Raw genomic sequence first — 21,153 nt, forward strand, 5'->3', positions numbered from 1 at the left:
AGACCTCAAAAATAATCCCTCTTCAGATCGGAATACTAGAACAATAAGAACTATAAAACTCACAAGAGCTTCTCTTCAGGATGAAGCAGAAGCTCTAAAAGCAGTGAATGAAGAATTATTGCTGGTTAGGGAAAGGAAAAAGAGCTTTGTCAGAAGCCCACAGATAGAAGCCACAGAGAATACCCTTCCTCAAATACATTGCTTTATTGTGGCTGAGCTCTGCCCTATATTCCACTCACCCTGAATACTTTTTTAACTGCGAGAATTACTAAAATCAGTTCTGGAACTAGAACCATGGATGCTCTGCCACAGTGGTCAGTTCCTCTGCATCCCCTTCCTCATGATAATGTGCATTAATAAAACATACAATCTCATCAAAGTAAAAAAAAAAAAAATTGGGGGGAGTGTGTTCTCAAAGTACATTGGTGCACTGGCAGGCCTATGCAGAGCAGGGTGTGTGGGTGTGTGGGTGCAGCCAGGTACACTTGCTCTAGGCCTTGGAGGGCTAAGCTGGCCAGGACGCCACACCGGGGGCCTGCTGGACTTGCCCTGTAATGGCAAGAATGTCCTGTTGCCTCCCAGATGACCGGGGATTCCTGCCTTAGGCCTCAGACAAGCTCTGCAGGGGCCTGTGCACTGGCAATGCTAATGGGGTGATGTGAATGAACAATGGAGGATTCTAACAAAAGCAGGTAATTGAAGCATCCAAAATTCAGGGGGAATTTGGATGCAGCTATGCTGAGTTTTGGGATGCGGGTGGCACTGTGGGTTAAACCACAGAGCCTAGGACTTGCCAATCAGAAGGTTGGCGGTTCAAATCCCCGCGACGGGGTGAGCTCCCGTTGCTCGGTCCCTGCTCCTGCCAACCTAGCAGTTTGAAAGCACGTCAAAGTGCAAGTAGATAAATAGGTACCGCTCTGGCGGGAAGGTAAATGCCGTTTCCGTGCACTGCTCTGGTTCGCCAGAAGCAGCTTAGTCATGCTGGCCACATGAGCTAGAAGCTATACGCCGGCTCCCTCGGCCAATAAAGCGAGATGAGCGCCACAACCCCAGAATCGGTCACGACTGGACCTAATGGTCAGGGGTCCGTTTACTTTACCTTTATGCTGAGTTTTGGAGGCACTCTGCAGGAGAAAGGCTTTGGAAGTACCAGCACCTTGAAGGATTGCAGGGATGAGCCCAAAAGGACATCCCCAAAGTTAAGACTGAGCTTTGGAGGTGCTCAGAAGCAGAGAGAGAGACCCCAAACCCAGCATGAGGTCAGAGGAGAGTCCTTGCCCATCTTTAAGTGTACGCTTACTACAAATGCACACACAAGGACAAGAGGAATGCTCTCCATTTATGTATCTCTACCACTGTTGTTTCAGTTATTGTAGAAACCTGACCACAGTAGTTTTGCATTCTTTCCATAAACAACTTATGACTCTGAAATTCGGTTCACAAAGATGAAAAGCAGCGCATGTTAGTAAATCTAGTAGAGGGAAACTGGCAGGCCTGGGATTTGGAAACTGGCTTCTAGTTGCATTTTGCAGACTGCTGATCCAGCTATGCTGCAGCTCAGACTGACAGGCCAGTATTTCAAACACCTGAATGCTATTTTTGCCTTTATTGTTTCGTGCCTGCTTTCGAACACTCTTCAGTGGCATATGGGATAGAATCCTAGCATCCACTGCTGTTAGTGGAAAATGTAATCACCTAGTTTAAGTCGCAGGTGGACCAGTCATGTGCCCAAGCTGCTCCACCGTGGCCTCTTTCAGTCAATCTGCTTTTAGCCCACATGGTGAGCCATTTGTCTTGAGGTGCTCATCGGGGAGATGCCACACATTTTACTGCACCGCTACAAACCTACATTTCAGAGGCCCTGTAGTTGCATGCCTTCTGCAGAGCAGACTGAGACAGCACCTTGCTGGCCCATTTGATGTCATCGGGCCAACTGAGAATCTGTTCATTTTGCTCTTCCTGCCACCCAACCCATCCTCCTTTTTTACTGTGCCTATTAAATTACAAACCATCCTGTCAGGAACCTGTCTATCCCCTCCTTTGTGAAGCACTCTGTAGAATTTAAAATTGCTAAATAAATAATAAAAGGTGATTCATTATTCCAGGAGTGCTGAGCTGCTGTTGATGCATTTACATGACAGCTGCTTTCCTCTCTGTTGATCCTGCCGGGGCTTTTACGTTTGTTCTTTAGGAGAAACTGGCACAGGTGACATCGGGTGTTTGGGTGGCCAGCAAAAGTAATCACAATCCAGGCATCCCAAACTCGGCCCTCCACCTGTTTTGGGACTACAATTCTCATCATCCCTGACCACTGGTCCTGTTAGCTAGGGATGATGGGAGCTGTAGTCCCCAGCTGGAGGGCTGAGTTTGGGGATGCCTGGCCCAGACCACCTAGCCCACAGGTGGAGAACATTTTTCCTACAGTAGGTTTTTTTTTCCTATTCAATATCACACATCCATCCTCCATCCAGACTTGCAAGAGTCATTTTCAGAGTTTAAAGATGCATTCCCCCAAAAGGCAAACATGCTCAGGGCACAAAGCAGAGGTATTGAAGGATGTGGCCCGAGGCAGCAACTTTCTCCAGATGTTCTCCAGATGTTTATTTATTTATCTAAATTACTTCTGTACTGCTTTGCGTTTTCTTAAAAAAAAAAAAAAAACCACCTCTAAGCGAGTTTAGAACTTATCATATTACCTGCTTTTTAAATCTGTGGGCCTTTGTATTATTATTTTTGAGGATGCCAAGGACTGAATCTGGGATTTTCTGCATGCAAGGCATGTACTCCGCCCCTGAGCTAAGGCTGTCTCCCAACACATAAAGGTTACACCGGAATCAGGGAAACAGTTTCTCTCCTCTCCGACTTTCTTTTCCTAACTCAGCTGATGTTGCAGCCGCTAGTTATAAATAGGAGAATCACCTGGCCGTGTCTCTGATTCAGCATGCGTCCACGAGGAGGCAATTTAGCAATATCAGCTGCAATCTCAAACGCTCTGGAGTGCTTGTTGAGTCCCGCTACAGTCAGCAGGATTTAGAAATATGCAAACCCTTCATATGCAAACAGCATCCTTCATTTGTAACACACCTGCCAATCTAGCACAGAATCAGACTCCCGGCTTCCCCCTTTCTCTATCTGTCCTCTTCTCTTTACCCACACTTTTTAAAAAAACAGAGGTTACACTCAAGTTTTTTAGTACAGCCTTATGAACAGCTACTTGCCTGGCCACCTGAGGCAAGGAACAATGGCCTCCAGGCGCCCAAACCAAGCAACTTTTACAAACACTTCCTCTCTTTCTGACTGTCCAAATCTGTAATATAAATTACTAACAAAGGCACAGGTGGACAAATTGTGTTGTTGTTTTTTTGGCACTTGTGTGTTAAGCTGCCTTTCAACCCAATGTCTCCAGGGTGGTTGGTTAATGAGGTATACGAGAGCAGCTACATATCATATAAAACATTCAAAAAGTAATTTAAAGCACACTATAGTGACTGGCAGCAAAAAAAACAGGAGAGGAAGATGATTTGGGCCACCCAAAAGCAGAGGGCCACATCTATCTAGAATCAATTAAGGATGGAGCAAGGAAAGCTTTCTAGGAAGGCAATTGAGCTGTTTGGGAACCATCAAGAAGGAAGCCCTGCTCACAGAAGAAACAAGTTGTCCAAAAGAAATCTCAACACATATATAGGGAGCAGGCAGTCCTAAAGATCTCAAGGGGCCCAGACCATTTAGGGGATTAAAGGTAAAAAAAAGAAAAAGAAATTGTCACTTCAAATTGTTGCAATATTGGTAAAATATTTTCCACAATGCTTATTCCAGGCCACATTCCAGGAGCTATTTTTGAACAAGCTGAAGTTCCTTGGGCACTTTTCAAAGGCAGTGTGACGTAGAGCTCCTGCTCAAAATTTCTAGGCACAAGTCCAGGCTTTCCTGGTCTGTATCAGGGTGTTGCCATTGTTTGTTTTTGCTCTGGAGCATTCCCTGTGAAAACTTGCTCTTTACTGATGAATCGGAGCAAATGGCAATCTGCAGAAAACCCAAATTGCTGTTTGTTCCGATTCAGCATTAAAGAGCAGGTCTTCCTGGGGAAAGCAGTGGGGAGCAAAATAATAATAAAAAGTGCTCAGACTCAAAACAGGAAAATGTAACTCTGTGCCTAGAAAGCGAGGGGCAAATGTTAAGTGTGGATAAGTCCAAAGTCTAATCTGTCAAGTGGTCTTGTACAAATATTTCCAGGTAGTTAGCTTCAGACTGCTCTCTTTTATGGTTTTTTTTTCTTTTAAACACAACACCATCTCCCGAAAAGGTAAATAAATAAGGCAGTTTATAAAGTGTACTGTAGCAAATGTGTTTGCACTGAAGGTACCTTCTGTTGAACAGTTCTGCCCACAAGCTGTCTGTAGGATATAGAACATCTCTCGAGCATGCTTGCCACCTTGAAGCACAGCAGTCGGAAGCAGAAAAAAAAGAAAGAACCGAGATAACAGAATGCAAGAGGAAAAAATAAAAGCGTGAAGAGAAAAGAGAGAGAGAGAAATGAGGGACAGCCGATCTAAGTTACCATCAAAATACATTTAGAAATGGGATTAGCAAACTATGGCCAGAGAATTTAAATGACAGACAACATTAGGATTGCAAGTCAATCACATATTATGGAAGAGAAAAAGGAACAATCCAGCCATAAAAGCTTAGCTAAGGCATCATAACCAAAGCATGACAAAGTAGTATATTAAGTTAGCCATTTTCAAGTACAGCACCACAAATGCAGTCTTAATTCCGGGGAGCTAATCCCTTGTTAGTTTCCTCCTTATCAAAATCCACACCACACTTATTTCCTCCTGCTTGGAAGTTGCCCATTGGCACCATGCCCACGCTTACCGACAATGTCAAACCACAGCGGGATGTTGGCAGGTTGCACTGAGACCACGCCAACGATCTCCGTCACTCGGTCGCTTTCCATGACGGTGAAGTTGTAGAAGGGCTCGTCGAAAGTCAGTGGGATGGGGGAAGGCAACGGTTTCTTAATCCACTCAATGTGGAGGCGAGCGGTCGAAGATTTCTGCGGCCGCCCATTGTCAACGGCTTTTATCTGTTGCACATGGAGAGAGGGAAAGAAGGCAGGTAACAATCTGGCAGACTCCTTTCTGAATAGAATCTATGCGTATTTCTCTCTCTCTCTCTCTCTCTCTCTCTGAAACAGTCCACAACTTTCAGTTTTCCAGATGTGAGTCATAGCTGAAAGATGATTTGCCTGTGCCCAGTGCCAAATTCAATCATAAAGTTTGTGTTTTGGTGGTTGGTAAAAAAATTACACACACACAGACAGTTGGAAGGGACAACAAGGGTCATCTAGTTCAACCCCCTGGAATGCAGGAATCTTTTGCCCAACGCATGGCATGAACTCACAACCCGAGATTAAGAGTCTCGTGCTCTACCGACCGAGTTACCCTTTGGTTAAAGCAGGGATAGAGAACCTGTTTTCAGCCCAAGGGCCACATTCACTTCTGTGCAGCCTTTAAGGGGCCGCATGCTAGTGGTGGGTGGGGCCAAAGGCAAATGTGGGCGGAGCAACAACAGGAAAGAGCTGTATGCAGATATGCTGCCCCAAATACTGTCACTTTACTCCCATGATCTTCTGGGTTAAAGGGGGTGCAAACAGATTTTTCTCTGGACCCAAATAACGCAGAAATGAGCGCCAAACATGCATGATTGTATTTTGAGTGGGGGTTACGTTCTGGGGTTACTTGTTACATGCAAAAACACGCACAGTCAAACCACCCTCTTGGAACTGCCCCTGCATGACCATCCTTTCTACAGCTGTGCACCGAGTCGTCCTTGCCCCCAAGCAAGGCTCTGGGGTGCTCTTGCAAGATCTGGTGGTGCTGTCCAAGTTCCTGCGAGGTCTTAAGAGAGCATCCAACCGCAGTGTGCAAGGCAGAGAGCTTAAAAGCTGAAGGCAGCCCTGCAAAAAGCCCAGAATTAAGTTTAAGATATTAACTGATGCTAAAGAAAGAGGGGGCTTTGCCCTGCCAGACTTAAAGCTGTACTACGAATCAGCAGCTTTCTGCTGGTTGAAGGACTGGCTGCTTCTTGAAAACACGGATGTTTTAGATTTGGAAGGATTTAACAATACTTTTGGATGGCATGCATATCTGTGGTACGACAAGGTTAAAATACATAAGGCCTTTAAGAATCATGTTGTCAGAAAAGCATTGTTCAATGTCTGGATAAAATATAAAGACTTATTGGAAAACAAGACCCCAAGGTGGCTATCACCAATGGAGGCTAAGGCCCCGAAAAGACTCAATATGGAGGCCAAATGGCCGAAATATTGGGAAATAATAGAAAAAGATGGAGATAATTGGAAGCTGCAGAGTATGGAGAAAATAAAAGATAAAGTGCGAGATTGGTTACATTATGCTCAGATTAAAGAAGTTTTTAAGTTGGATAAAAAGATAGGATTCCAGGTGGAAAAATCAAAGTTAGAAACAGAACTGTTAGAATCCAGCTCTAAGACACTTTCAAGAATGTATAACTTGCTGCTAAAATGGAATACACAGGATGAAACGGTTAAAACAGCTATGATAAAATGGGCACAGGACATAGGGCATAACATTATGTTTGCTGACTGGGAAAAGCTATGGACCACCGGTATGAAGTTTACGGCATGTAATGCCTTGAAAGAAAATATTATGAAAATGATATACAGGTGGTACATGACCCCAGTCAAGCTTGCAAAGATATACCATTTGTCTGATAACAAATGTTGGAAGTGTAAAGAAGCTGAAGGAACATTCTTTCACCTCTGGTGGTCCTGTCCTAGAGTGAAGACCTTCTGGGAAATGATATATAATGAGCTGAAAAAGGTATTTAAGTATACCTTCCCTAAGAAACCAGAGGCCTTCCTTTTGGGCATTGTCGGCCAGAGTGTGCAAAAGAAGGACCGAACTTTTTTTATGTATGCCACAACAGCAGCAAGGATACTCATCGCTAAAGGCTGGAAAACTCAAGATTTGCCCACATTGGAAGAATGGCAGATGCAACTGATGGACTATATGGAACTGGCAGAAATGACGGGCAGAATCCGAGACCTCGGAGAGGAACTGGTGGAGGAGGAGTGGAAGAAATTTAAGGACTATTTACAAAAATACTGTAAATTGTACGAATGTTAAGAAAGATGTAAGATTCGTAATAATATGGCTCCAATAAATTAGTAATAAGGAATATAAATTTAAACGTAATTGAAAGATAAGATAAAAAATATCCTAGAATTAACTTTTAAAGAATAAGAGTTATTTAAACTCTAAAATTTGAGATTCAATATTGGACAATTATATAATATAAATTGAATTAAGTAAATAATTTGCTAGAAAAATTTATGTGTTTAGAGTGCAGGAACAAGAGATGTGAGGAAGTCCAAAGATGAGAATGAAATGTGGTTAATGAAAAAGAACATGTTTTTTTGTATGTTGTTGTTTATTGTTTAAAAATTTAATAAAAATTATTATATAAAAAAAAATAAAAGCTGAAGGCAGCCCTGTTCAGGGAAGCTTGTAATGTTTCATGTTTTTAATGTTTGATGTCGTATTGTGTTTTCATTAGTTGGAAGCCGCCTAGAGTGGCTGGGGTAACCCATTCAGATGGGTGGCATATAAATATATTATTATTATTTCCATGCTGATAAAACTCTGTGCAAAAGTAACTTTTAAGCTCCTTCCTTCCGTGCGTTTAACTTGTGTGATTTCAACCAAACAGCCTTCAACCATACAAGGTTGAAATTAAATGTGAGTAAGATGCGATCCTGCAGGGACGCGGGTGGTGCTGTGGGTAAAAGCCTCAGCGCCTAGGGCTTGCCGATCGAAAGGTCGGCGGTTCGAATCCCCGCGGCGGGGTGCGCTCCCGTTGCTCGGTCCCAGCGCCTGCCAACCTAGCAGTTCGAAAGCACCCTCGGGTGCAAGTAGATAAATAGGGACCGCTTTCTAGCGGGAAGGTAAACGGCGTTTCCGTGTGCAGCTCTGGCTCGCCAGATGCAGCTTGTCACGCTGGCCACGTGACCCGGAAGTGTCTTCGGACAGCGCTGGCCCCTGGCCTCTTGAGTGAGATGGGCGCACAACCCCAGAGTCTGGCAAGACTGGCCCATACGGGCAGGGGTACCTTTACCTTTACCTTTAAGATGCGATCCTACTGTATTCCATTCATTTTCCAGAAGTGGCTTTTCTGTGATGTGAAAGCTCAGATATACTGTAATGTTGAAATGTCAGGGGAATGGGATAAACTGCTGAATGGGATGAATGCAGCCTAAGCTTCTATCCCATGCTGAAGAGGAAACACTGCGTATGGATCTGTAGCTGGGCTAATTGTTTAAGTGTGGTGCCAGAATTACCATAACTCAGCTGCTGTCTTGGAAGGTGGCTACAAGAACCCATCCTGCTTATTTTCATTCTAATGAAGATCCATCCCATATGCTTGGTGGTGGAAATTCCAGGTAAAGTGCTCCTCTTGGGTGAAGATGCCACAGGACGAATTCACAGGTTTAGAACTAGGGCAGGACTGGAGAACCTGGGACCTCCCAGGTATTGCTGGACTACAACTCTCATCAGCCCTTGCCTGAATAGAGCAGGCATGGCCAAACTTGGCCCTCCAGCTGTTTTGGGACTACAACTCCTATCATCCCTAGCTAACAGGACCAGTGGTCAGGGATGGTGGGAATTGTAGTCCCAAAACAGCTGAAGGACCAAGCTTGGCCATGCCTGCCATAGGCAGAGGAAGCTGGAGACTGTGGTGTGGTGTAGTGGTTAAGAGCAGTGGACTCGTAATCTGGTGAACAGGGTTCGATTCCCCGCTCCTCCACATGCATCTGCTGGGTGACCTTGGGCTAGACACACTTCTTTGAAGTCTCTCAGCCTCACTCACCTCACAGAGTGTTTGTTGTGGGGGAGGAAGGGAAAGGAGAATGTTAGCCGCTTTGAGACTCCTTCGGGTAGTGATAAAGCGGGCTATCAAATCCAAACTCCTCCTCCTCCTACTGTAGTGCAACAACCTCTGGAGGGGCAGAGGTCCCCCCTCCCAATGTGGTACATGGACAAATGCGTATAGGCAGGGAGCAACATCAATTATACCTAGACCACAAGAGGGAGAAAACTTTGGTCTGGCATGTGAAAACGCAGCTTCTTATGTTCCTCAGTATAGATCAGAAATAGGGAACTTTAAGCCTGGGGCCCGAATGTGGTCGTGCAGCCTTCTCTATCCTGCACCCCCGGACTTTTCCCATGCTATATGTTCAATTGCTCTGCTCTGCAACCTCCTTGAGTGAGTCTGTCTGGGTTGGGGGGGTGGGGGGGACTGTGTCCTTGAACTGCAGCACTGCCTCTTCCTTGCCTAGATGGGGAGATGTGTGTGATATGAGGTCCATGAAGAAACAGCTGACTTTCTTGTAAGTTGGAAGGCAGCCCGCTGTGAGTCACAGCTGTTGCTTCGCTCACTTTTGCCACCGACCACAACCCCTGGCAGCTTGCCGAGCGAAGGATCTTGCTCTCTTATTAAGTTTGTGTACGTAGGTTTTCCACATTCCAGGTAATGCAGAGGATGGGGCTGCATTTTGAAATCTGCTCACGCTTGGGCAAATCTCTAAATTAGTGCTCTATACGACTCGTAGCAGAGCTGAGGGCACCAGGCTCACGTTTTATGGCTATGTTAAACCGCAGTGGGGTGGGAGAGGTTTGCAGGGAGGCCAATCCAGCAATTTCCGCCACCCTGTGGCTTCCCATGATCGGGAATTTTTGCCTTCTCTCTTTAGTAGGTATTGCTGTCTCTAATAAGGGCTGCTATCCAAAGCAGTTGGGTCTGCATAAAAAGGGGGGCTTCATAGCTGCAGCTGAGCCACTGCGAGGGGCAAATTCCCGCCAGCAGCCAAACCAGGGGGCTGAAAGGGGACAGCTAGATTCGGCACTCTGTGTGGAGAGTGGGTTGCCGTTCATTAAACCAGATCCCAAAGAGAGAAATCTCCTTTTCTGCTTCACAGTGTGAGTCGTGAAAAGCACCTGCTTAGAGTGTTGTTTACTCTCACTTGGAAATCGCTGATAAGGCTTTTAAAAAAGATGGGGTGAGTGGGTGGGGGGTTGGAGAAGCTATCGATCTGCATGGCAGACCACCAAACACCTGTGCCCACTCAATACCTCACTGTTTACCATTTGCTTAGGTTCCTCCTCGGTCTATTTCAAATCCATGTAAAATTGTTCCAGCGAAAAACACTCCAATTAAACATTCTGTGTTAAGGCGAGTCTGCCAAGTGCTTTTTATATTCATTAAAGTCTCAAAATTCTTACATATATATTTTTAGGGAAAACAATCTATTTGAATGCTCAGTTTGATTGAGGACACCTGAATTCGACTTAGTGAGATGCTTCTGGCAAAGTATGTTGTTGCCAATGAAAGCTGTTGTTGAAATACTCTTGCCAGTTTGTAAAATGGCGCAGGACTTAGGAGTCACCCACACTTCTGCTCGTCCCTAGAAAACATGGCTATAGCGGTTTTCTGCTTGACCTACAATTTCTAAGCATAGGTCCAAGCAGTTTCCCCCTTGCCCAACTCCTATCCTAGGGAAAACTTGCTCTTAAATCAGAGCAAATGTCAATCCGAAGAAAACCCAAATGGCTGCTTGCTCCCATTGGGCACTAAAGAGCAGTCTCCCCCGAGAGAAAGCAGAGGGACAGAAGGAAGTATGGATAAGCCTTTAGTGACAGGAAAATAAACTACATGGAGCTACCTTTGAAGGTGAGTTGGAAACCTCAGCTAATCCAGAATGTGGCAGCTAGACTGGTGACTGGGAATGGCCACTGGGACCACATAACACCGGTCTTGAAAGACCTACATTGGCTCCCAGTATGTCTCCTAGCACAATTCAAAGTGTTGGTGCTGACCTTTAAAGCCATAAATGGCCTCGACCCTGTATACCTAAAGGAGTGTCTCCACCTCAAACATCCAGCCTGGACACTGACGTCCAGCTCCAAAGGTTCCCTCACTGCGAAAAGTGAAGTTACAGGGAACCAGGACAAAGGGCCTTCTTGGTAGTAGCGCCCGTCCTGTGGAACGCCCTCCCATCAGATGTCAAGGAGATAAAGAACTATGCATTTTTTAAGAAGACATCTGAAAGTTTCTCCCACTACCTGCTACCTCATCCTCCAAACTGGAGAGATTAGGGGCTGAACCCAAGACCTTCAAAGTGCAAAGCATTTGCTCTACCTGTGATTTGTAGAGGCTCAGAGGTTAGTGGCTCTGGAGGTGCCAATTCAAGGAGCCCAACAGACCTCGCCATGATGTTTGGGCCTGGATCCAACCCTTCTGATGCCGTTGGTCCAACTGCTGCTTCATGCTAATCTGGGTCAGAGTTACAGTCTGGTATGCTGCTCAGGGTCAGATATTATGGCCCCACTGAACGGGGTGTTGTTGACAAGAGGTCCGTGCAGCCCCTCACCCTTTTACCCCAGACTCTAGAGCTCCTGCCCGTCCTCTCCCATGTAACACGCCCACCCACCCACACACACACACCATGGATGCCTTAAGGCTTAACCAATGTCCATGAGTGACATTTGTAGCAAGGAGTGCCCTGTCTTTTCAGCTCTCCCAATCTTCTTTTAAAAGGAAGAAATATTTTGGATTTCTTCACTCTCCCCCCTTGGGAAGCTGGATGGGGAATTGGCAATAGTTGGCACACTTCACCCATTTCCTCCCCCCCACAACCCGCATTGCGTGCTTGGGGAAAGCCCCCAGGCATTCAGCAGGAAATCCCAAGGAAACCCAAAATGGTTTTTGTGGTGAACAAGGTGCAGAGTCCTCATAACATCTAGGAAAGTGTGCTGCCTAAAACAACACTGAAGGGAAGCCTCCGTATAAAACTCGGAAGTGGTACACTTGCTCATTTCAATCATGGTTGGCTTACCGTTAAGATGTCGTAGCTCCCGGCTGTGAACTGCTTTCTTGAGGAGACCATCCCAGTCTTCGGGTCAATGAAAAACTTCCCATCGTCATTCCCATCCACGATGCTGTAGGAAATCTCCGCATTGGGGCCTTCGTCCTTGTCGAAGGCGAAGGCTCTGTAGATCGGCTCGCCTCTCTTCTTCCGGTCCCTCTCTGGCAACTTGATCTGGTAGACTTTCTCTGGGAACTGGGGCTTGTTGTCGTTCTCATCAAGGACTTGGACCACCAGCCAAACTGTAGACTGCTTGGGAGAGGCGCCTCCGTCCGTGACTGTAACCTGAGGGAAGAAAACGGTAACAGCAAAAGGCAAAATGTCCACAGGCGTTGTGAAAACTGTTGTGGGAATACAATGAGCCTGAACGTTGGAAAATTTGGGGACAGATAAAAGAAACCACTTCTTCATGTGAGCTGTGGAAGCCCCTCCAACAGGAGGCAGTGGTGGCCGCCATCTTGGATGGTTTTAAAAGAGGACTGACTGGACAAATACATGGAAGAAGAGGCTATCAACAGCTACTAGCCATGATGGCTAAATTCTACACCCACGGTCACAGGCATCATGCCTCACAATATCAGTTGCTGGGAATCACAGGCAGGCAGAGATCTGTTACATTTAAGTTTGTGGGCTTACCACAAGTATTTGGCTGCACACTCTGAGAATAGGATGCTAGACTAGATGAGCCATTGGCCTGACCCAGTAAGCTTGGCGCTGTGGTCTAAACCAGCCCCACCTGGAGATACTGAGAATGGAGCCCATTGCCTTCTACATGCAGAGCTGGGGACGTGGGTGGCGCTGTGGTCTAAACCATGGAGCCTCTTGGGCTCGCCGATCGGAAGGTTGGCAGTTCAAATCCCTGTGATGGAGTGAGCTCCCGTTGCTCTGTTCCAGCTCCTGCCAACCTAGCAGTTCAAAAGCACGCCAGTGCAAGTAGATAAATAGGTACTGCTATGGTCAAGGTGTCCTGTTGCGCCAGAAGCGGTTTAGTCATGCTGGCCACATGACCCAGAAAGCTGTCTGCGGAAAAACACTGGCTCCCTCAGCCTGAAAAGCGAAATGAGTGCCACAACCCCATAGTCGCTTTTAACTGGACTTAACCACCAGGGTTCCTTTACCTTTACTTTTTACTTATGTTCTCAACATGGGATTCTGTGTAGTTTTGGTCAACCCATGTTGAATTTGATGGGGCTTCTTCCCACATAAGTGTAATTCTGACTACAGTCCTAATCCGCTTTCTACTGTGGATTTTAAAAACAGGTGGAATACATCATTCATTATTGTCCCTTTTCACACGGAAACAAGAAATCTGTTTTGTTACTCTGTTGTCAAATACAAAATCATATTTACCACAACAATTTAAAGCATGAATTAACTTGAGAGTTATATTTCAGCAGATGCTCACGCCCAAGAGTTTCCTGTACAAAATTTATCAAACAAAATGTTGCATCACACAAAGGACTTTTATATGTGGAATGAAGAGTGCTTGTAAAATGTTTTATATTCCCACAGGAATTCATGCAATCCTGCAAGGATGCAAAAGAGCAAAATACCAACAGGGTAAAAGGAAAAAAAACACAAAACTGTCCTTCCCTGATGGCTGAGCGGGGGAAACGAAATAGGATTAAGTCTATATTGAACTGTAAAATCAAGGCAGGAAGGCTGCCTGCCTGGCAGAAAGCCCTACTGAAATCAATGAGATTTACTTCTGAGTATACATGTCTAAGATTGCAGCCATAGATGGCTTTGTGGTAGGCCATGACTCAAACCTTTAAATTTTGTAAAGACTAACACGGCTATTCCACTGGAAATCCATTAACTTTGAAAAGGGAACACATAGGGAAGGTAACTTGATTTGGAAATGTCCGCTGATGGCTGAGATATGCCTGTTTACAATGTGCTAACATCTACATGGAAAAATTATGTAAATTTTGGTTCAGCGTGAGGATTGGAAATGCATTATCTACAATATTTTGAACTACTCAAATGCCCAAAAATGCATCAGAATGTATATTTTGAGACAAAATATATTGGGTTGGGGTTTTTTTGAGAGAGAAAATAGGTTTAAAATTAGTATTTAAATGGGGGGGGGGATGCAGATTAAAGGGGGATGCCACCCCCTTTAAGTCAGAAAAAACCATGAGGCCATTTCAGTGAATTTGAGCAAATGTTATTTTATTCTGCAGAGACAGAGGGTGGTTTTTTTTTTCTTCTTCATTCCCTCCTCTGAACTTCTTGGATCTGACTCGCTACATAAATCAAAATTACAAAACATATAAAGATTGTCAGATTCAACCCCCGCCCCCCTTGGGGATTATTCACAACCACCAGTTTGCACTTTTAAATATAAAAAGATGAGGTGTGTGTGTGTTGGGGGGGGGGGCAGAGGGAAAGCCAGCAAAATAAACTAACACAGCAGTTACCCAGCAAAGGAATCAGTGTGAAATGGGAGGTCAGAGCAACCAGACTGAGCAAAATACAAGATCTTGGCTCGAAACCATCAAATGCTGCCACTGTGGGAATTGGGTACGTTAGCAGCTTTTTACAAAAGCAGAACCCACGCTATGTTCATGCAAGCAAAAATCCATTTCTGCCTCACTACTGTCATGCTATAAAAAAGTTATTGCTGAAATGGGGGAGGAGAACGCTGAAACATATATGGATTTCATTCTTTTTTCTAAAGTGGCACACATTACTTTTATCTCCTGGCAGCTCTCTGATCTTGCATTATTTATTTCTATGATCTCCCCCACAGTTCAATTATCAGCCATTCCACTTTAGTCTGAAGTCCGGTTGTTAATTTAACTCCTTCTGCTCTCCCTCAGGGTTCGTTCAAATTATTTGCTCAATGAACTGTACTCTAAACCACAAGATCTGTCTCCCTCCCTCTCCCTCTCTCTCTCCATGCAAATTATGCTTCACATCAGAGAAGCTGAAGAAGGCAGAAGCTGAAATGTTTTGCTATGATGATGATAATAATAATAATAATAATAATAATAATAATAATAATAACAACAACAATAATAGTAATTGTACCCCGCCCATCAGACTGGGTTACGCCAGCCGCTCTGGGCGGATTCAAATTTATATACAGTGGTACCTTTGGTTACAAACACTTCTGGTTATGAACACTTCAGGTTATGAGCTCTGCTAACCCGGAAGTAGCTGCTCCCAGTTGCGAACTTTGTTCCAGTATGTGAATGGAAATCGCGCACTGGAGGCCCCATGAGCAAAATCTCGCCTCAGGATAAGAACGGTTTCGGCTTCAGAACGGACCTCTGGAACGAATTAAGTTCGTAACCAGAGGTACCACTGTAAAAGCATAATAAAACATTACACATTAAATGGCTTCCCTATACAGGGCTGCCTTCAGATGAAGGTTATATTGTTGCTGATCTTGACATCAGACCGGAGGGTGTTCCACAGGTTGGGTGCCACTGCCGAGAAGGCCCTCTGCCTGGTTCCCTGTGTAACCTCACTTCTCACAGTGAAGGAATCACCAGAAGGCCCTCAGAGGTGGATCTCAGTGTCCGAGTTCAACGATGTAAGCATTTGATATCTTACAGAAAACCCCTGCCTCATTTCCCCACAGGGGCTACCACATTAAGAAGAGCTGCCAGATATGCCCCACTGTTCCTCAAAGTCCTACTGGTGAGAGGAGAAGTTTAAACCTTTAGTGATGAACTGCAAACTACTAGGATCCACAGAAACAGTACGATCTAGCGCTTTGCAACTTTGATGTTTCGCTACACCCACACGTTTTCTTATGACACATGTACCTCTCAGCAGGAAAATGGTATGGTGGGGCAGCAGTGCTCACCTGACCTCCTGAAAGGCAAGTCATTTTCTGCACAGTGGGAAGGAGAGAGGTGAGGCGGCAGGGAGGTTCGTGGTTCAAACACATCAGGAGGAGCACCGGATCGGTTCGGCCTGTGTATTTGCAGGGCATTGACCTCCCTATTGCCTTGCCGCTCTCCATCAGCAGCTTTGCTGTCAGGAGGTCAGGTGACTTCCCCTTCCCTACGCCGTTTCCTACAGGTAAAGGGACCCCTTACCATTAGGTCCAGTTGTGACTGTCTCTGGGGTTGTGGCGCTCATCTCGCTTTACTGGCTGAGGGAGCCAGAGTACAGCTTCTGGGTCATGTGGCCAGCATGACTAAGCCGCTTCTGGTGAACCAGAGCAGCGCACAGAAACACTGTTTACCTTCCTGCTGGAGCGGTACCTATTTATCTACTTGCACTTTGAGGCTAGGTGGGCAGGAGCAGCGACTGGGCAATGGGAGCTCACCTCGTCACGGGGATTTGAACCGCCGACCTTCTAATCAGCATGTCCTAGGCTCTGTGGTTTAACCCACAGCGCCACCAGCATTCCTCCATGTGAATTTTGCAAGAACGCATTCTTAAGATTCCCAGTAAAAATACAAGGCTCCTTTCCCAATTTAGGAAGAAATGTGTTTGCTTTTCCCTTCTACATGAAGAAGCACAGCATACCTTTGTTCTGGTTACCTGAAAAGTGTTATCAAGAGTACACAGTCACAGAAATGGATCCGAACAAACGAAGAAGCAAACCTATATGCATGGCCTAGATCTCACTAAACTGGCAAACATGTCTCTGGACTACATCAGACTGCAGGTGGGGTTTGCACGATTTGAATGGTCCTCCATAGAATCAAATGCATACTGTATATCAGGGGGAAGGGTTTTAGCCAAGGCAGGGACATAAGGCAATATCTTTTATTTGGATCAATTTATGCTGGTGTAGGAACACGCATACATAATCATAACATTTGTCAATTTATCAACAGACCAAGGAATGTTATGCTTTTTAGTGTACATGGGAAATTTTAACACATTTCTTTTTAAGTACTTGGAATCTGACAGCTCATTAATTGCAAAACTGCTTTGCATAGCTGCAGGGGACACAGAGAGGTGTGTGTGTGTCATACAAGTTTTAGAAAATGCACATTTTGATGCGCAGTGCAGTTCAAAAGCATCCTCCCCAACCCCCCTTTTGAATTAGGTCTCCATTTCTTCCACTTCTACTCTATTTCTATCTCAGGGTCAAATCCGGTATGAGTGTAAGGGAGCCTTTTAAAGGTGTTCTTAAGATCTGCCACGTTTCATTTTGAAAAGCAGCTGCGGAGGCTCTCAACCTATACTCCATTAAGGGGTGAAGGGGGGTTACCCCGTCCCCCCCCCACTGTTTTCCAGCAAAAAAAGAAGTCTCGAAGCTTTGTAATAAATAACTTTTCATCACACACACACACACACACACACACAACACTGTAGTCACTCACACCAAGTTCCAGATCCACCAATCCATTCACGTCTCTCAGCGCAGGAGGGGAATAAACCTGCAATTGATGCTCATTGACTCTCTAAGTTCATTGACACCTTTTTCACCTGTCCTCCTCAAAACTGTGCTCCTGTCCTCCTCAAAACTGGCAGAAGGTGGGTCTGGTGGGAGGAGAAGAGTGAGAGCCTGAGCAGGATTTTGTGTGGGTAAAGTAATTTTTAGCTCCTCAAATCCCTCCAACCTGTCTGGTTGTTTTTTTTGCCTCACCAAAGGTGGCGACCCTAATTCCTACTCACCTTCCCCACCTTGGAGATTCAGTACGGAGGTGAGTATCTTGGGGGTACGTGTATATTGGTAAACACACGAAGACAAAGGGCATGCGATGAAGGGACACTTTAAGTGGTACTTTTCCTTTAATTGCATTTTTTAAAAAAAGTTATCTGAAGCGACTATGAAATTTCCTTATCGTTGTTGCACTGTAAGTAAAAGTTATGCAAATAAAATAAAAAACAAGTACTGGGCTGCAATTCTATGCGCATCTTGGTGTAAATGCCACTGAACAAGATGAGACTCAACTCTGAGTGAACATGCAGAGAAATGTGCTGTTAGCCAAATACTCTTCTTTACCTTAAAAGCACACGGAGAACAGAAATAAGGACAGGGAGGGAAGGGCTGCCAACTGTGAAATGAGAGGAAGGGGGAGAGGTTGCATGGAATTTATTCTTTCTTTTTAAGCATTTCAACGGGCAAGAAATTTAGATTTCTGTATCCAGTTATGGCAGTTTTGCAGAGTTGTAGTCGTCTGTTATCACAGCTAGTTATAAATTTACAATGACTTCCACAATAGGTCTCCCCCCCTCCTCCAGGATATTATGTGAGGGCTTTCTATTAACTTTACATCCTTCATAAATACACAAATATATATATACACAAGGTGCAAGAAAGAGCTAGTAATATGCTGTGTGGGGTTCATCCACCAAAACAAAACAAAAATGCTCAGCATTTTTTTTCTATTCATTTTTATTGAGAAGAGGCAAATTTGTTGCCATTCTCATCTCTTTTCAAACTGTTCTTATTAATCAAGAGTGTGCTGAGGTGGCAGTATCATTTGAAGATGAGCGAAGTTCAACATTTTGAGGGATGCAGCATTGGGGATAGAGAGAGAGAAAAATTCTGCACCTGCAAGTCAGAATTAGTCTGCAGAGAAAAAATGCAGCAACAACTAAAACCGCTCAAGGGGCCTAATTTAAAGAATTTGAAGAACGAAAACCAGGATTGTGGCACCAAAGCGTGGAGGGAAACCCAAATGCAAAGTGCAGGGAAAATATATAAATATATAAAGGCATCTGAAGGCAGCCCTGTTTAGGGAAGATGGCATTTTTCCATCTCTGCCGTATTAAGCAGTTGGTCCCTTACCTTTCTCGCCCTGATCTGGCCACAGTGACCCATGAGATGGTCCCCTCCAGCCTTGATTACTGTCATTCGCTCTACGCGGGACTGCCCTTGAAGCTGTCCCAGAAACTCCAGCGGGTGCAGAATGCTGCAGCGAGACTCCTTACGGGGTCCTTGCCGCGGGATCACATTCATCCAACGCTTTACCAGCTGCCCTGGCTCCCTGGTGGAGTACAGGGTCAGGTTCAAGGTGCTGGTTTTGACCTTCATAGCCCTATGCAGCCTAGGAACCTCGTACCTACGGGACCGCCTCTCCTGGTATGCCCCGTGGAGGACCTTAAGGTCCATAAATAACAATACTTTGGAAGTCCCGAGCCCTAAAGAGGTTAGATTGGCCTCAACCAGGGCTAGGGCCTTTTCAGTCTACCACCGGAGACCAGGGCCCTGTGGGATTTGACATCTTTCCGCAGAGCCGGTTCTGCCTGGCTTTTGGGCTGAACTCAGTCTGACCCCCTCTCATTTTTTTTAATTTTTTGATGGAACCCTATATGGGATTTTGTATATAAATTTTCCCTCGGCTCTTTTTGCTGGCCCCGGTGAATATTTGACGTTTTCTCCACTTATGATCTTGATTTATGGGCTACCACTAAAACAAGGTTGCATTTTAAGCTGTATTTTAACCTATATTTTAATCAACTATTTGTTTGTTTGTTTGTTTGTTTGTTTGCTTGCTTGCTTGCTTGCTTGCTTAAAAATGTTTTTACTGTATTTTATATTTGGTGTTAGCCGCCCTGAGCCCGGTCTTGGCCAGGGAGGGCGGGGTATGAATTAAAAATGTTTTTAATAATCTGTTGGGAGCCACCCAGAGTGGCTGGGGAGGCCCGGCCAGAGGGGCAGGATATAAGTAATAAATTATTATTATTATTATTATTATTATTATTATTATTATTATTATTATTATTTATTGCTGGAGCTCAGGCTAGCATAAAAAAGGCTCCCAGGTCATGTCCACTGGCCAGAAATGCGGAAACCAATAACATTTGGAAGTACCACATTGTCTTTGCAGTATTGTCGGCTGCAGTGGTAGTCAAAGAATTTGACCTTGTGAAAGCCCAAAAGCCTGCAAGCGTTCTTTAGAACGTACCTTTAACATCCCACCTGCTTTTAAACTAGCTCCATTACTGCAGGTGACCGAGTTGGGGAAAGCTTTTATATGGAGTATTGATAGTAGGGGAGACATTCTTCTCTTAACTTCCACTGACTCTACTTTGGTGGATAATAGTCATTCAAAACCTCTTGTCTGCGCACTTCGGGGGATAAAGTATCTCTCAGCCTGACTCCTCTCAGAGTCCTTGTGCCTGCTGAGAGCTAGCTCAGACTACAAAGCTCATCACATTACCATCTTTTCACAGGCTCATCTACCATTCATTTTCTATTCACGCAACTTGCTTGATTCCAATCTCCTCAGCCAGCGGGAACTAAACACCTTCCCTTCAAAGTTTCCTTAAAATTATGGTGATTGCTGCAGAATTCTGATCTCCTTCCTTTCCAAGCTGCCTGGCCCAGATACGTATAGGACCCCTGACATCATCCCCTCCCCCCCCCCCCCGCAGTAGCAAAGGCAGTTTCAATCCTACAGTCCTTCTCCTTTATTTCTCTATTTCTATGTTTTAAAATGCCTTTCATCTCCTATCCGTTTTGCATATGACTGGGGGAAAAAAACATAATTTTGCAAACTGGTAAACTATCAAATTTGACTGAATCCCCAAGAAATGGAAATCCATTCTTCAGCTGCTGTGCTGAAGTGAGTCTAAGCCTCTTTAGTTGGAAATATGCATTGCTGAGTTCAATGGGACTCACTGCTGAGTAAATGTGTGGACCTTTACTGCACATTGTGGGCAGCCTGTGGGCTAATTTCAAAAGCCCTTTGCAAGTACGGACGGAAATTCAGTTTCAGGTCTGCAACTCAGTCCTCCACATAAGTTTGCAACTCTTTTTTATGTCTTCATGCAAATTCATCAGCCGTGAGAATTTAGTCTAATACACACCTTTTTGAAGATCCTTTGGCCTAATGCGCAAAGCAATTTCCCCTTAAAATGATGCATTTTTTTGCGTTATATTCACAGTATCTCTGCATTTACATGCATCCTTTTAACCACAGTGTGCGCGCACGGTCTGGAGAACTTACAGAAGTACAAACTTGGAAGAATGGCTATGTTTTGTTTTGTGCATTGTTTCAGTGAGTAAAGATTTGGTGAGCTCACTTTTAAATGCAAGCTGAACCGAGTTTCTTTCTCCGCTACCCCTATCTGTAAGTGATCACTTCAGACACCTGTCAAGGGTGATCTGTCCTTTCCCAGCAGCCATCTGGCTATGAAGACAGAGGGGGAGAGAAGGGGTGTCAGAAAGGAGAGCAAAGCAAGGATCAGAGAGGGTGTCAGAAAGATGGAGAGCAAAGAGGCTAGCTCTTTAGCTGAGAATCCTGTGCTTCAGGATGAAC

General features: G+C 44.9%; 1 protein-coding gene across 1 annotated transcript in view; it reads right to left on the reverse strand.

Annotated features, from left to right (window-relative positions):
• The window catches only part of FAT3 (FAT atypical cadherin 3), a 478,212-nt gene that overhangs the window by 127,339 nt on the left and 329,720 nt on the right, over positions 1-21,153 (reverse strand). Inside the window, exons 5-7 of the mRNA XM_083737613.1 lie at positions 11,936-12,250; positions 4,876-5,086; positions 4,364-4,432 (exon numbers count right to left, since the gene is read on the reverse strand). Coding sequence (XP_083593739.1) covers positions 4,364-4,432; positions 4,876-5,086; positions 11,936-12,250 — 595 coding nt within the window. The remainder of the gene's footprint in view (positions 1-4,363; positions 4,433-4,875; positions 5,087-11,935; positions 12,251-21,153) is intronic.

This window comes from Podarcis gaigeae, assembly GCF_964106915.1.
Source record: "Podarcis gaigeae genome assembly, chromosome: 4".
In the NCBI taxonomy this organism is placed as follows: domain Eukaryota; kingdom Metazoa; phylum Chordata; class Lepidosauria; order Squamata; family Lacertidae; genus Podarcis; species Podarcis gaigeae.